This window comes from Triticum dicoccoides, chromosome 1A, assembly GCF_002162155.2.
Source record: "Triticum dicoccoides isolate Atlit2015 ecotype Zavitan chromosome 1A, WEW_v2.0, whole genome shotgun sequence".
Lineage (NCBI taxonomy): Eukaryota > Viridiplantae > Streptophyta > Magnoliopsida > Poales > Poaceae > Triticum > Triticum dicoccoides.
Window position 1 is genome coordinate 409,370,865 of NC_041380.1, and position 15,060 is coordinate 409,385,924.

The 15,060-nt window shown below is 45.7% G+C and overlaps 1 protein-coding gene across 1 annotated transcript in view; it reads left to right on the forward strand.

The window, feature by feature from the left end:
- Positions 1-2,036: 2,036 nt before the first annotated feature.
- Positions 2,037-15,060, forward strand: part of LOC119353432 (NADPH-dependent diflavin oxidoreductase 1-like) — a 13,936-nt gene continuing 912 nt past the window's right edge. The window contains exons 1-14 of the mRNA XM_037620059.1: positions 2,037-2,192; positions 2,283-2,360; positions 2,439-2,543; positions 3,160-3,269; positions 3,706-3,817; positions 4,423-4,497; positions 12,456-12,566; positions 13,029-13,103; positions 13,261-13,380; positions 13,476-13,610; positions 13,870-13,951; positions 14,054-14,539; positions 14,785-14,903; positions 14,972-15,060. The exon at positions 14,972-15,060 is cut by the window's right edge and continues 2 nt beyond it. Of these exons, the coding sequence (XP_037475956.1) occupies positions 2,037-2,192; positions 2,283-2,360; positions 2,439-2,543; positions 3,160-3,269; positions 3,706-3,817; positions 4,423-4,497; positions 12,456-12,566; positions 13,029-13,103; positions 13,261-13,380; positions 13,476-13,610; positions 13,870-13,951; positions 14,054-14,539; positions 14,785-14,903; positions 14,972-15,060 (1,853 nt within the window). The remainder of the gene's footprint in view (positions 2,193-2,282; positions 2,361-2,438; positions 2,544-3,159; positions 3,270-3,705; positions 3,818-4,422; positions 4,498-12,455; positions 12,567-13,028; positions 13,104-13,260; positions 13,381-13,475; positions 13,611-13,869; positions 13,952-14,053; positions 14,540-14,784; positions 14,904-14,971) is intronic.

Sequence of the window (15,060 nt, forward strand, 5' to 3'; positions counted from 1 at the left end):
GATGATGTCAATGTTTTTGATTTCACCCACCCAAAGGAATGAAATTCCGGCAGATCAGCCTATCATAGGTGAAAAATGCTCCATCTCATTTTCGCCTCAAAGATGATAACAGAAAAGAAAACAAAAAATCAAGAGGTTTCGGTGGTAAAATAAGACCAAGCGTGTCGGAGAGCACTGGAGGGGGCTATCAGGGTAAAATATGACTAGGGTGTTTTGTGGGTTTCCACGCACCCCTGGCTCGCGGCAAGGGCTGGCCATGTGGGGTGGCCGCGTGGGTCCCACATGGGCCTCCTTGGGTGGGGGCTACCCTGGATCTTTTCAGGTGAAAAACACCCAAATGCATTCTTTTATCATTTTTTGAAACTTCGCAAAAAATATTTCCTGGATGGTTTTTGTTATGGTGCTTTTCTGTAGCTTTCCGGCAAATTGCCGCGCCCTGTGAAACATGAAAATAAGAGTGAGAATATATTAGGACGATGTGATAATGTGCTAAATATCGTTAACAATGACTATTTTACACTGAGAAATAGTGATGCAAAATTAGCCTATCATTTATTCACAAAAGACATCAACTGAAAACAACTAGGATGTCAGACAACTCTGGAAGATGGAAGGGACTAGAAGAGAGAGCTCGGTATTGAATTGCTTTGAGTGGGGCTTGTCTCTTAATTTGATCACTTGAGTAAACCGAGAAAGACAAAAGCGATGTGCGTATGCAACAAAGAGAACTTTCTGAACATGAAAGCCAGCCTTTTCTCCAAATATTTTAGGGAGCTATACAGAAATCCTAGGCTACGGAATTCCTACAAAATTACTGTAACCCTAGATATTTTAGGAAGTGATACAAAAATGCTATGCTATGAGAGGCCATAGATGCTAGATTTGGCCCAGTGTCGGCCCACATTCCTCCTGTGCCTCTAAGCCGGCCTAGCTGGACCCAATAAGATCCTGGGCCCATGCGGGGGTGATCGATCGTCTGCCCCGCCGTCCTCGCGTCCGCTACTCCGCTAGGCTGTCGCCTGTCGCCGCCGACGCTGTGCCGCTACCCGGCCCCCAGCCTGCTCTGCTCTGCGCCAGACGCCGGCCACCGCGTTGCCCCCCTGCGCCACTGCGGCCGCCTGTTAGTCGTGGCGTCGAGCACTTCGTTGCGTTCCCCGCCGTCTCGCCTAGGCGGCTTCTGTCAGGTTTTTGAGCAAAAGCGTGGCTGCTATCAGGTGATGGACGTCCTAAAACCTCAAGTCTCGCAGATATTCCTTAATTAATTTCGTGTTCTTATAGCAGTGTAGCTTTAAGACCTAAAATATTGATGCATTTTCTCATCAATGTCATGCAACAGAAGGACAAGGCGATTTTTTTAATTATCTACTGTATATCACAGCTCATTCAACCAGCTATCGACTCCAGAAACCAAAACAAGTACAGAAAAATGACAATCTTCCGTACTCCCGTTTTTTATATGGTGTCTTTGCCATGTTTTATGTAGTTCGTTGTATTATTAAGCACCGAGTTCGAATTCTTAAATAATATTAGTCCAAATGAGCTGCATCTTTTTTTATACTTTTGCATGGGGTACTTTTTCAAATAGTCATACGCACTTAGATTTTGGTCCAGGTCTTGCTCCAATCCTGGCTCCGACACTTTTTCCGTTGCCCTAAATTGGCATGGTTTGGTTTCTTTCTGTTAGATCTCTTGGCTCCTTCTAGAGATATACAGTAGTAGATAGGTTATGTTAAGATTTGGTACCCAATTCGGTCTCTGGCCAACTTGGTTTGCATTTGCTTGTATATACCCATAGGTTCAAGCAATACATGTAGAAGTATTTTTGTCATTAACTTTTGAACTTGTTTTCAGTTCTGATAAATTTGGAGTGGTCTGTCCTTGTTCATGTCGTTGCAATAAACTGGACGGGGGAAAAGATAAAATGAACTTGCATCTATCATCTGTGTCAAAAGAGGATTTATGTCTGGGTCTAGATGGACTGAACATTGAACTTGTAGGCCGGACACCATTTGTCCCTCCCACGGTCCCACCTCCCCATGGCGCCCTCATCATCACCGCTGCCGGGCCGTCTCGTCATACTCTACGCATCGCAAACCGGCAACGCCATAGATGCTGCTGAACGTGTAGGCCGAGAGGCTGAGCATGGGGGCTGCCCAGCTGTCGATGTTCTCTCCATGGATAGCTTTAATCCCGTAAGCTGGGAATCCTAAACAAAAACCCATCCCAAAACCCTCCCATCTGATGTCATGTGAACATCACTCGCCGCTCACTTGTTTGTGCAGAGTTGTTTGCCTGACGAAAGGTTTATGATCTTCATTGTGTCTACCACGGGGCAGGGAGATCCCCCAGATTCCATGAAGGTGGGGAGATTGAAATGTCTCTTTGCTTGGTAGTTTCCAGACTGTTGATTTTCTAATTGCGATTTTTCGTTTGGGCAGAATTTTTGGAAATACCTTCTGAGAAATCATCTGGGTGCGCGATGGCTGAAAGGATTGCATTATGCCATGTTTGGGCTCGGCGACTCAAGCTATAGGGAGTACAATGTGGGGTCTTCAGACTAGATTCTACAGCCTGCTATTGTGCTATCTGCTGCTTTTCATACAATGGTTTATGTTGATTTGTTGAAATGATCTGTAGTTCATTAGTTTCTTGGGAATTAATTGCGGATATAACGTTCCAAAGTTCTAGCAACATGTGATGGTGCGCAGGGTTAGAAAAGAAGTATATGATTATAGCAACATTCTATCATCTGTTTTTCTGGTGGTTGAAAAGGATGATTTTGGGAGGGACAACTTCATTGTGCCATATAACTGTATCATTATGAAAAAAAAGTTACTGTAGCAGATTGAGAAAATGTCGCAAAGCTTACTAGAGTTGTGATATATTCAAATGCTTAGCTAGAAATATCATCAAGATAACAAGTTCATTTTGGAACTGCCAGTTTTACACGTAATCAAGAAGTAAACTTTTTTTGTATGTTCTAAACATGCATTTTGCTGCATGATTAGCCATGCGGATTTCTTATTGCTATCACGGCTATAGTACCATGTTTTTTTTGTCACTGTTTTTCAAGGAGGTCTTGGCTATTAGATTGTCCTCGGTTACTCAGAAATCATGACTGTCACTGTTTTCTTCTTGTTTCTGTTTTCCTCTTCACAGTTGTGTTTGCTCTGCAGTTTTCCTGCAATCAAGCTCGATCAAAGGCTTTTTGATCTTGGTGCCAAACGAATCACAGAGAGAGGCTTGGGAGATGATCAACATTCTTTGGGGTATGATTTTAGTATCTATTATTTTGTATTTGATATTCATGTGTGATCTCTGGAGAAGTCATATGCCATATGGTTTTTTGGTTACGTTTTAAGCAATGGTTTTCCCTTCTTTGATGATAGAGAGCATTTATTTGTGGGCAGTTCAGAAGCAATTCCTAAAGTTACTAAGGAATTATTTTCTTATCGTATATCAGATACGAAGGAGAACTAGATCCATGGTTGTTATCTTTGTGGAAATCCCTGAATCGAACAAATCCATCACTGCTACCAAGAGTATCTGACGCCAGTCATCGTAAATTGAATATTTTGGGGGATGCAAAGGTAGAAGTCATCTATTACTCGGCTCGGCAAGCTACTGATATTTCAGGTGGGAGGTCTCAATCTTGCTAATGTTTACTAGTAGTAATCTGTAAACTTCTGTGTATTTCTCTTATAGATTTTGTATGTCATCTTCTCCAGACTCCAAGATATTAATTGAGAAAGCACGCTCAATGTCCCCTGCTCTAAAGTGCCATAATAGCAGAGAGCCACAACACATGTTACAAATGGTATGCTCTGTGTACCTCTCTAAGAGCTTAACAGTTCAAGTCAGTTTTTATTTTATTCTTTGGCATGTTTAGCTGACCCAGCAACTCTATATGTGGATATACATCTTCATCTGTAGGGAATGTTCTGCATTAACATATAAGATATTTCCCTATCTTGTGTATTAGTTATTTACTCAGAAACTTTATAATGTTTATATGCTACACTCAACAAATCCATCAGTTGTCGAAAGGATTTGAACTGAATTCCTAATCCGTAAGTGATAGTTTAGTAGGCTATTTTGTACGACCTCACTGTACAATAGTATCATGCATAAGCTCCTGCATAGTAGATGGGTGCTGGAAGGACAAGTGCAACTCCATCATCATAGGCTTATAGCCATTCTGCTCTTGACAGTTGCCATGACTGACACCTTCAAGGTATATCTCCAATATAAAAGAAGGTCATCGTAACTCATGCTCACTATTGTTAGTATGAATGGGAAGAATCCTTATTAGCTCATGCTTCGTCTGTATTGTAACTATAAAATGAATATTGCTTTATAACTTAGTTGATCCGTTTTTATTTACTTAGTTTCTGTTGTTGATGGCATTGCTAACCTTTTTAGGTAACAAATCAGCGTTTGACAAAGGGAGACACTGACAGAGATGTCCGCCACTTTGAATTGGAAGATCGGCGTTCTGTATGTTCTTTGATCCGTTTGATCATATTCGCTTGCAACCATCTTCTGAATGTGCGTTAGGCAGAAACGTCTTACCTCGACCTGAGGCGACGTGCTACGTGTTTATAGGCAGGGGCGCACATCCCTGAAGCGCATACATCGTTGAGATCTTACAGGAGGTTTACATCTTGCAAAAGAAGAGATAGAATCGGTTACAGGAGATAGGAAGAGATTACATGCAACTTAAACTAACAATCTATCCTATATCCCGCGCCTTGTGAACATGGGAGTCTCCCTCTCATGCGTGACATGTACGTGACACAATATGGCTCAATGTATTGTGTTTGACACCCTCCCTTAATCACAACTTCATTAAGTTGAGATTATGTTTAAAGTCTTCAAAACTTCGAATGGGTAGTGCCTGGGTGAATCCATCTGCAACCTGATCCTTGGAATGCACAAAACGAATATCAAGTTGTTTTTGAGCCACTCGCTCTCTGACAAAATGAAAGTCAATTTCAATGTGTTTCATCCTGGCATGAAAAACAGGATTAGCAGACAAATAAGTTGCACCCAAATTGTCACACCATAAGCATGGAGCTTGTTTGCTTTTTACACCAAGCTCCCTTAGTAGAGACTGCACCCATATGATTTCAGCTGTAGCATTTGCTAATGCCTTGTATTCTGCCTCAGTACTGGACCTGGAAACAGTGGCCTGTTTCCTTGCACACCATGAAATCAAGTTAGGACCAAAGAACACTGCAAATCCCCCAGTAGAACGTCTGTCATCCAAACAGCCTGCCCAATCAGAGTCTGAGAAAGCACTAAGCAATGTGGATGATGACTTGCTGAAGTTAAGACCAATATTAAGAGTGTTCTTGACATATCTAACTATTCGCTTAGCAGCAGTCAGGTGAACAGTGGTCGGTGCATGAAGAAATTGACAGACTTTGTTAACAGCAAATGATATATCAGGTCTTGTAAGAGTGAGATATTGAGGGGCACCTACAAGACTTCTGTATTTAGTGCTGTCTTCCTGACTAAAGGCTTGTCCTTCTGTGAGAGATAATTTTTCTGAACTAGATAATGGAGTAGGTGAAGGTTTACAGCCTTGCAATCTAGCCTTTCTTACCAGATCAGTTGCATACTTTTCTTGAGACAAGTGAAGTCCATCGTCATGTTTCTTCACTTCTATCCCTAAGAAATAATGCAAATCTCCAAGATCCTTAAGAGCAAACTCTGCACTGAGGTCCTTCAACAATCCTGTTATGGCTTCATCAGATGAGCTTGTAACGATAATATCATCAACATAGATGAGAACAAAGATATGAGTATTGCACTTGTTATAAATGAATAGTGAGGTGTCAGACTTAGATGGAACAAAGCCAAGAGTTTGCATTTTTTTGACTGAGACGTGAATCCCACGCCCTTGGAGCCTGTTTTAACCCATATAAAGCTTTGTCAAGTCTGCACACATGCAACGGTGCACTTTTGCTTTCAAACCCAGGAGGTTGTTTCATGTACACTTCCTCTTCCAGAACACCATGGAGAAACGCGTTCTGAACGTCTAGCTGTCGAAGACTCCAGCCCCTGGACACAACAATGGACAAAACAAGACGAATGGTTGCAGCTTTTACCACTGGACTAAACGTATCCTCATAGTCAATACCATACCGTTGCTTGAAGCCTTTTGCCACAAGTCTTGCTTTGTAATGATCAATGGTGCCATCAGATTTTCTCTTGATCCGAAACACCCACTTGCAATCGATGAGATTTTTACCTTGCTGTGGAGGGACCAAATGCCATGTTTTGTTTCTTTTAAGCGCCATGTATTCTTCATTCATAGCCTTTTTCCAGTTTTCATCACCTAGGGATTCATCAAGTGTGTAGGGTTCACCTGTAGAACACACCATGCCATATTTCGTAATATGCTTATAATTGATTGGTTGAATTACTCCCTGTTGTAGCCGTGTGCGTCTCGGTGGTGGAGTAGTTTGTGTTGATGGCGCAGAAGATCCCGTGCAACCGCAGCAGGAACTGATCCCGAGGCAGATCTGGGCGAAGTAGCATCGGGTTCAGCAGCAGATTCCGCCCGTGGATTTTCTGTGGCAGTAGGCGACGGTGTGCAACGGCGCAGCTCCGCAGAAGATCTCAGCGGACAGGGCTCATCATTGTGCCGTGATGAGAGGCCAGCGTCCGCTGCGCCAGAGGCGGGTCCCGTGCCGGTCGGGCGACGCAGATCGCGCCGTTTGTAGCAAACGGGCTGGACCGGGAACCGGGCCCCCGAAGGGCCAACGGGAGGCGGACAGGTGCCGCCGCGTGATTCGCCCGGGTTGGTAGGGGCGCCTCCGCGACTCGCAGGTTGCCGCGTGGCAGACGCGGGCTCGCTGTCCACGGCGCGCGCGGTTGTTGGCGCTGTCGGCGCGGATTTCCGAGGGGATCCTGCCCCCCTGCCAGCCGCGCCAGAATCCGAGGCCGATCCGCTGGGCAAGTCTGCCTCTGCCACGGGAGCTGATCCCGAGGCTGATTTGCTCCCTGGTTCGGGGCACATAAAATATGGCCCTTGTACTTCATTTTCTTCATCATTTTCTGATCTGTTTTCTCCTGCAACATCACACAACTTGTGCACAGTGGTTTGAGGGTTAGTCAACATATGATCATCATGGTTTCGTTCCCCTTCATCGAGGCCAGTGAGAGAGGATGGTTGAAGAAGGATTTCTTTACAAAGTAAAGCACCGGCCTTAGGGTGTAGATCAGCAAAGGGAAATTTGTTCTCATCAAACACAACATCGCGAGAAATGTAGATATGGCCTGTGGAAACATCTAGGCACTTGACCCCCTTGTGTTGTGCACTATATCCAAGGAAAACACATTGTTTAGATCGGAACATGAGTTTGCGAGAGTTGTATGGGCGGAGATTGGGCCAACATGCACACCCAAAAACACGTAGAGATGTGTAGTTGGGTTTGACATGAAGAAGCCGTTCTGTGAGAGTTTCATTGTTTATGACACGACTTGGGAGCATATTGATGATATGAACGGCAGTGAGAAACGCTTCATCCCAGAATTTTAGAGGCATGGAAGCACCTGCTAAGAGTGCGAGGCCAACTTCAACTATATGCCTATGCTTACGTTCGGCAGAACCGTTTTGTTGGTGAGCATGAGGGCATGACACATGGTGTGAAATGCCAAGTGTTTGGAAAAAGGAATTTAATTTCTCGTATTCCCCTCCCCAATCAGATTGAACAACAATGATCTTGCTATCAAACTTACGTTCAACAAGTGCTTGGAAATTTTTGAACACTTGGAAAACATCGGATCTTTTTTTGAGAAGATAGATCCAGGAGAATTTGCTATAGTCATCAATAAAACTGACATAGTATGTGTGTCTACCAACAGAACTAGGAGCAGGGCCCCAAACAACAACAACAACAACAACAACAACAAAGCCTTTAGTCCCAAACAAGTTGGGGTAGGCTAGAGGTGAAACCCATAAGATCTCGCAACCAACTCATGGCTCTGGCACATGGATAGCAAGCTTCCACGCACCCCTGTCCATAGCTAGCTCTTTGGTGATACTCCAATCCTTCAAGTCTCTCTTAACGGACTCCTCCCATGTCAAATTCGGTCTACCCCGCCCTCTCTTGACATTCTCCGCACGCTTTAGCCGTCCGCTATGCACTGGAGCTTCTGGAGGCCTGCGCTGAATATGCCCAGACCATCTCAGACGATGTTGGACAAGCTTCTCCTCAATTGGTGCTACCCCAACTCTATCTCGTATATCATCATTCCGACTTGATCCTTCCTCGTGTGGCCACACATCCATCTCAACATACGCATCTCCGCCACACCTAACTGTTGAACATGTCGCCTTTTAGTCGGCCAACACTCCGCGCCATACAACATTGCGGGTCGAACCGCCGTCCTGTAGAACTTGCCTTTTAGCTTTTGTGGCACTCTCTTGTCACAGAGAATGCCAGAAGCTTGGCGCCACTTCATCCATCCGGCTTTGATTCGATGGTTCACATCTTCATCAATACCCCCATCCTCCTGCAACATTGACCCCAAATACCGAAAGGTGTCCTTCCGAGATACCACCTGGCCATCAAGGCTAACCTCCTCCTCCTCACACCTAGTAGTACTGAAACCGCACATCATGTACTCGTTTTTAGTTCTACTAAGCCTAAACCCTTTCAATTCCAAGGTTTGTCTCCATAACTCTAACTTCCTATTTACCCCCGTCCGACTATCGTCAACTAGCACCACATCATCCGCAAAGAGCATACACCATGGGATATCTCCTTGTATATCCCTTGTGACCTCATCCATCACCAATGCAAAAAGATAAGGGCTCAAAGTTGACCCCTGATGCAGTCCTATCTTAATCGGGAAGTCATCGGTGTCGATATCACTTGATCGAACACTTGTCACAATATTATCGTACATGTCCTTGATGAGGGTAATGTACTTTGTGTTTCTCCAAGGCCCACCACATGACATTCCGCGGTATCTTATCATAGGCCTTCTCCAAGTCAATGAACACCATATGCAAGTCCTTCTTTTGCTCCCTATATCTCTCCATAAGTTGTCGTACCAAGAAAATGGCTTCCATGGTCGACCTCCCAGGCATGAAACCAAACTGATTTTTGGTCACGCTTGTCATTCTTCTTAAGCGGTGCTCAATAACTCTCTCCCATAGCTTCATTGTATGGCTCATCAGCTTAATTCCACGGTAATTAGTACAACTCTGAACATCCCCCTTGTTCTTGAAGATTGGTACTAATATACTCAGTCTCCATTCTTCTGGCATCTTGTTTGCCCGAAAAATGAGGTTGAAAAGCTTGGTTAGCCATACTATTGCTATGTCCCCGAGACCTTTCCACACCTCAATGGGGATACAATCAGGGCCCATCGCCTTGCCTCCTTTCATCCTTTTTAAAGCCTCCTTCACCTCAGACTCCTAGATTCGCCGCACAAAACGCATGCTGGTCTCATCAAAGGAGTCGTCTAGTTCAATGGTAGAACTCTCATTCTCCCCATTGAACAGCTTGTCGAAGTACTCCCGCCATCTATGCTTAATCTCCTCGTCCTTCACCAAGAGTTGGCCTGCTCCGTCCTTGATGCATTTGACTTGGCCAATGTCCCTCATCTTCCTCTCTCGGATCTTGGCCATCTTATAGATGTCCCTTTCACCTTCCTTCGTGCCTAACCGTTGGTAGAGGTCCTCATATGCCCGACCCCTTGCTTCACCAACAGCTCGCTTTGCGGCCTTCTTCGCCATCTTGTACTTCTCTATGTTGTCTGCACTCCTATCCAGGTATAGGCGTCTGAAGCAATCTTTCTTCTCTTTAATCGCCTTCTGGACGTCATCATTCCACCACCAGGTATCCTTATCTTCGCTTCTCCTTCCCCTGGACACTCCAAACTCCTCCGAGGCCACCTTACGAATGCAAGTCGCCATCTTCATCCACACGTTGTCCGCATCCCCTCCTTCCTCCCAAGGGCCCTCCTTAATGACCCTCTCCTTGAACACCTGAGCTACCTCCCCCTTGAGCTTCCACCACTTCGTTCTAGCGACTTTGGCACGCTTATCCCGCTGGACACGAATCCGAAAGCGGAAGTCAGCAACCACCAGCTTATGCTTGGGTACAACACTCTCTCCAAGTATCACCTTACAGTCTAGGCACGCACGCCTATCTTCTCTTCTCGAGAGGATGAAATCAATCTGGCTAGAGTGTTGGCCACTACTAAAAGTCACCAGATGTGATTCTCTCTTTCTAAAGAGGGTGTTAGCTACAATCATGTTGTAGGCTAGAGCAAAGCTTAAGACATCTTCTCCTTCTTGATTCCTGATGCCATGGCCAAAGCCCCCATGCGCCCCTTCAAAACCTGTGTTAGATGTACCCACGTGGCCATTGAGGTCTCCTTCTATGAAGAGCTTCTCACCAATCGGTACACTCCTAACCATGTCTTCCAGGCCTTCCCAAAACTCCCTCTTGGTGTTCTCATTGTGGCCCCAAACATCAGAAAAAATTAATTGCAATGGCTGAGTGGAGACACTTGTAGAAATAGGATATGGTAATTGATGACTTTTTGCTCTTTGGTAAGAATCACAAATAGTTTCGATATTTCGCTCACCAATAAACGGGAGCTTATTTTTCCTAAGCAAACGTTCAACAAGAGGAAAAGAAGCATGGCCTAAACGATTGTGCCAACGTGTTGAAGAGAGTTTGACAACACCATAGGCTTGTTTATTGAATCTCCTAAGCTCCGGAATCAACGGGTAAAGCCCTCGAATGCATCTACCTCGATATAGTACCTTCTTCGTGGCCTGATCCTTTATCAAAAAGAAAAAAGGATGGAATTCAATAAAGACATGATTGTCAATGGTAATGCAATGAACGGATAAGAGATTTTTGTTGGCACTAGGAACATGTAAAATTTTGCGAAGATTAATTTTACGAGAAGGGGTACGTATAACCGAGTGACCAATGTGACGTATGCTCATACCTGCACCACTGGCGGTGTGGATCTGGTCCTTCCCGTGATACTTCTCACGGAGGGTCACCTTCTCTAGCTCACCCGTGAGGTGATTGGTGGTGCCACTGTCAAGGTACCAATTAGTGTCGACGCCATAGGATCCTTCAGCAGCAGCAGCAACCTTGTCATCATCTTCAGAGGAGGTATCGTCTTCGTCGAAGCGATACCAGCAGTCTTTGGCGGTGTGACCTGGCTTCCCGCAGATTTGGGCAGCGAACGGCATCAGGACGTGAACGACCCGAGCCACCGCGGCGATCCTTGTTGTTGGTGGAGATGGGGCGACTGCCGCGAGAGCCGCCGTTGTTGGTGTTGCCGCTGCTATGCTTGCCCTTGGCGCGAGGAGGACCGCGATGACGTGAAGAGTAGCCACCACGCCCGCGAGTTGCTGCGTTTGCCGACGACTTGAACCCGCCGCCAACACCCTGGTACTGGGCGACGCGCTGGTCGAAGTTGCTCAACATGGAGTAGAGCTCATCGAGGGACACCGGCGTGACACAAGCATCCAGGGCCGAGACCGGCGGCTAGTAGTCCATGTCCAGCCCGTGAAGAAGATATGAGATCAGCTCGTCGTCCTGGATGGGCTTGCCGGCGGCGGCGAGCTCATCAGCAAGGCCACGCATGGCGGCGAAGTAGGCGGCCACCGATTGGTTCCCTTTCTGCGCATTGATCAAGGCAGTGCAGATGTTGTTGACGCGGCTCAAAGATTGCGATGAGAACATACCTGCGAGCGTTGTCCACAGACCATGCGCGGTGGTGACCGCGGTGACCGCGACGAGCAGCTCTTTTGTGAGGTTGTTGAGCAGGTAGCCCAAAACCTGCTGGTCCTCCCTCACCCAGATGGGATGGAGAGGATTGAGTTCGGTCGACTCCTTCCCCTCCTTGTCCTTGGTGACGAGGAGGCGGGACGGCTCCGTCAGAGTGCCGTCGACGTAGCCATAGAGGCCGGCTCCCCTCAACTGCGGCGAGATTTGGGTGCGCCACAGGACGTAGTTCGTCCGGGGGAGCTTCTCCGTGACCTGACCGCTAAGGTTGGATTGGGTGGCACTGGAGGAAGACATGGCTGGCACTAGAGGAGATCAGCTAGGGTTTGGAAGAGGAGGCTCTGATTACCATGTGCGTTAGGCAGAAACGTCTTACCTCGACCTGAGGCGACGTGCTACGTGTTTATAGGCAGGGGCGCACATCCCTGAAGCACATACATCGTTGAGATCTTACAGGAGGTTTACATCTTGCAGAAGAAGAGATAGAATCGGTTACAGGAGATAGGAAGAGATTACATGCAACTTAAACTAACAATCTATCATATATCCTGCGCCTTGTGAACCCGGGAGTCTCCCTGTCATGCGTGACATGTACGTGACACAATATGGCTCAATGTATTGTGTTTGACACTGAACACATGAAGGAAACTAAAAGAATGTACCGTTTTGTCATTTTAGGCCATCAGTTATCAAGTTGGTGATGTTCTAGAAATTTTACCAAGTCAGAATCCATCACTTGTTGATGATTTCATTAAGCGCTGTAACTTGGATCCCGATTGTTACATTACGGTATGTGGATCTGGTCTGTCGTCTTGTGGATTTAGCTTTTTATTCTCTGTATGTTTCCCTGCTTCACTTTTGTGGCCAACATCAGTAGCTTTGTGCACACTCTATTGCAAAATGAAAATAACTATTTGCTTGCTTTAGTAGCTTAGCTACAGCTAGAGAGTAGCCTAGCTAGCAGTAGTGCGTGCCAAGTAAAGATGTAAGAAGATGGCTGTGTTTCACTTGTTTATGTTTATATGTATATCTACTGCTTGAGAGTAGAGCTAGCTGTTTATCATGGTTTAGACAATAAACCCTTTTTCTTTCTCAATCTCAAATGTGTAGTTCTTGAGTTTATCCATAAAACTAGGGATATATCTTGAATTCTTGTATTAGTTGTGTCTTTGTTGCTATATCTTCTCAAGCAGTCAATCTGTTGCAGTTCTCTTGCTAACGAAAGAGGGAACGATTTTTTTTTCTGCCCAGGTTCGAACAAAGGATGGGGACAAAGTTCCTAAAGATCCCATCAAGCTAAAGACCTTTGTTGCTTTGACAATGGATGTCACATCAGCTTCTCCAAGGCGATATTTCTTCGAGGCAAGAGAAATTACCCTGAATGCTTCATCACATACACATGTTGTCTAGTTGTTTGATACTATCTTGTATTGGCCTCTGATATCCTTGATGTCTATGACTAATATGCCATGCTGTTTGGTAGGTCATGAGCTATTTTGCAACAGATGAACGTGAAAAAGCAAAACTTCAGGATTATACTTCTCCTGAAGGAAGGGGCGACCTTTCCTGGTACAATCAAAATGAGAACCGGACTGTTCTAGAAGTAAGTAATGCCTTACCACTGATTTTAACACCAACTTTCTTGCAGGTGTTGTTGTCCTTTGGCTTAAACTTGCGTGGATTTTGCACTAGTTTTAGGTATTGGTGGATTTCCCCTCGGTGCAAATGCCTTTTGAATGGCTGGTGCAACTGACGCCTCCGTTGAAGAAAAGAGCCTTTTCCATATCGTCGTCCCCCTTAGTCTACCCAAATCAGATACACTTGACTGTTAGTGTAGTACTCCCTCCGGTCCTTTTTACTCTGCATATTAGGTTTGTCTGGAGTCAATCTCATTCAACTTTGACCAAGTTTATATAAAAAATTATTGACATTTACATAACAACACCAACATCATTAGATTCATCTCGGAATATATTTTCATATTATATTTATTAGATATTATAGATGCTAATAATTTCTAATATAAATTTGGTCAAACTTAGCTAAGTTTGACTTTCGGCAAATCCAATGTGCAGAGTAAAAAGGACCGGAGGGAGTATCATGGCTTACTCCTTGGAAGAGGACGCGGCATGGTCTCTGCTCCACATGGCTAACGGGGCTCAGTCCAGATGAAGGTACGCATTGATTGTTTTAGCTAGAAATCACACGAGAAAATGCAACTCACAGTGCAGTTACACGCGCAGACGATCATCTTATACCATGTTGGATGCGCCGAGGATCGCTGCCTCGCCCACGGCCCTCGGTTCCTCTCCTGCTCATCGGGCCGGGAACAGGGTGCGCGCCGTTCCGCGCATTCGTGGAGGAAAGGGCCGCACAGAGCGCGGCGGATCCAACTACTGCTCCTGTGATGTTCTTCTTCGGCTGTAGAAACGAAGACATCGATTTCCTGTACAAGGACTTCTGGCTGAAACACGCCCAGGGGCAAGGAGGGGTGCTGTCCCACGAAAAGTGCGGCGGTTTCTTCGCCGCCTTCTCTCGGGATCAGCCTCGGAAGGTCTACGTGCAGGACAAGATAAAGGAGCAGGGGGCGAGAGTCCTGGACATGCTGTGCTCCAAATCGTCTAAGGCTGCGATATACGTCGCCGGGTCTTCAACCGGAATGCCCGCCGATGTTACGGTGGCGTTGGAGGAAGTTCTGTGTCAAGAGGGCGGTGTTCCGCGGGAGGATGCTTCGGGGAGGCTGAAGGATCTGAAGAGGGCTGGTAGGTTTATCGTTGAGACCTGGTCGTAAGGGAGGAGATTTTCTGGGCTTGCGGTCCAAGCGAGATTTTGAGCCAGTGTTAGGAGAGCTCCAAAGCAAGTAGACTAATGATGTTATGCTATTAACTAGGAATAGCAGAATGCCTTTTATTATATATTTTTACGAACAATGCTTTCATATATATTAAGAGGAAGTAAAGCATTGGCAGCCACATTTTAGAATGCCATGCTGTTCTGCTATTCCCAGATCAACCAGCAGATGGCACACACAACCATCGTATTAAAGTGCAGCTCTTGAAAGTGCTCTTGTGGCTGATGCTAAAAAACAACATTTTGATCAAAGATAATCTGCTCAAGAGAGGGTGGGTTGGTAGTGACCAGTGCCACTTTTGTAGGCACAAAGAAAGCATTGAGCATCTGTTCTTCAAATGCAGTCTAGTCAAGTTGATATGGCAGATAGTGGTATGTGCTATCAACTTGGGCCTCCTGATAATGTTGAGGACCTAGTTGGGGATTGGGCTCT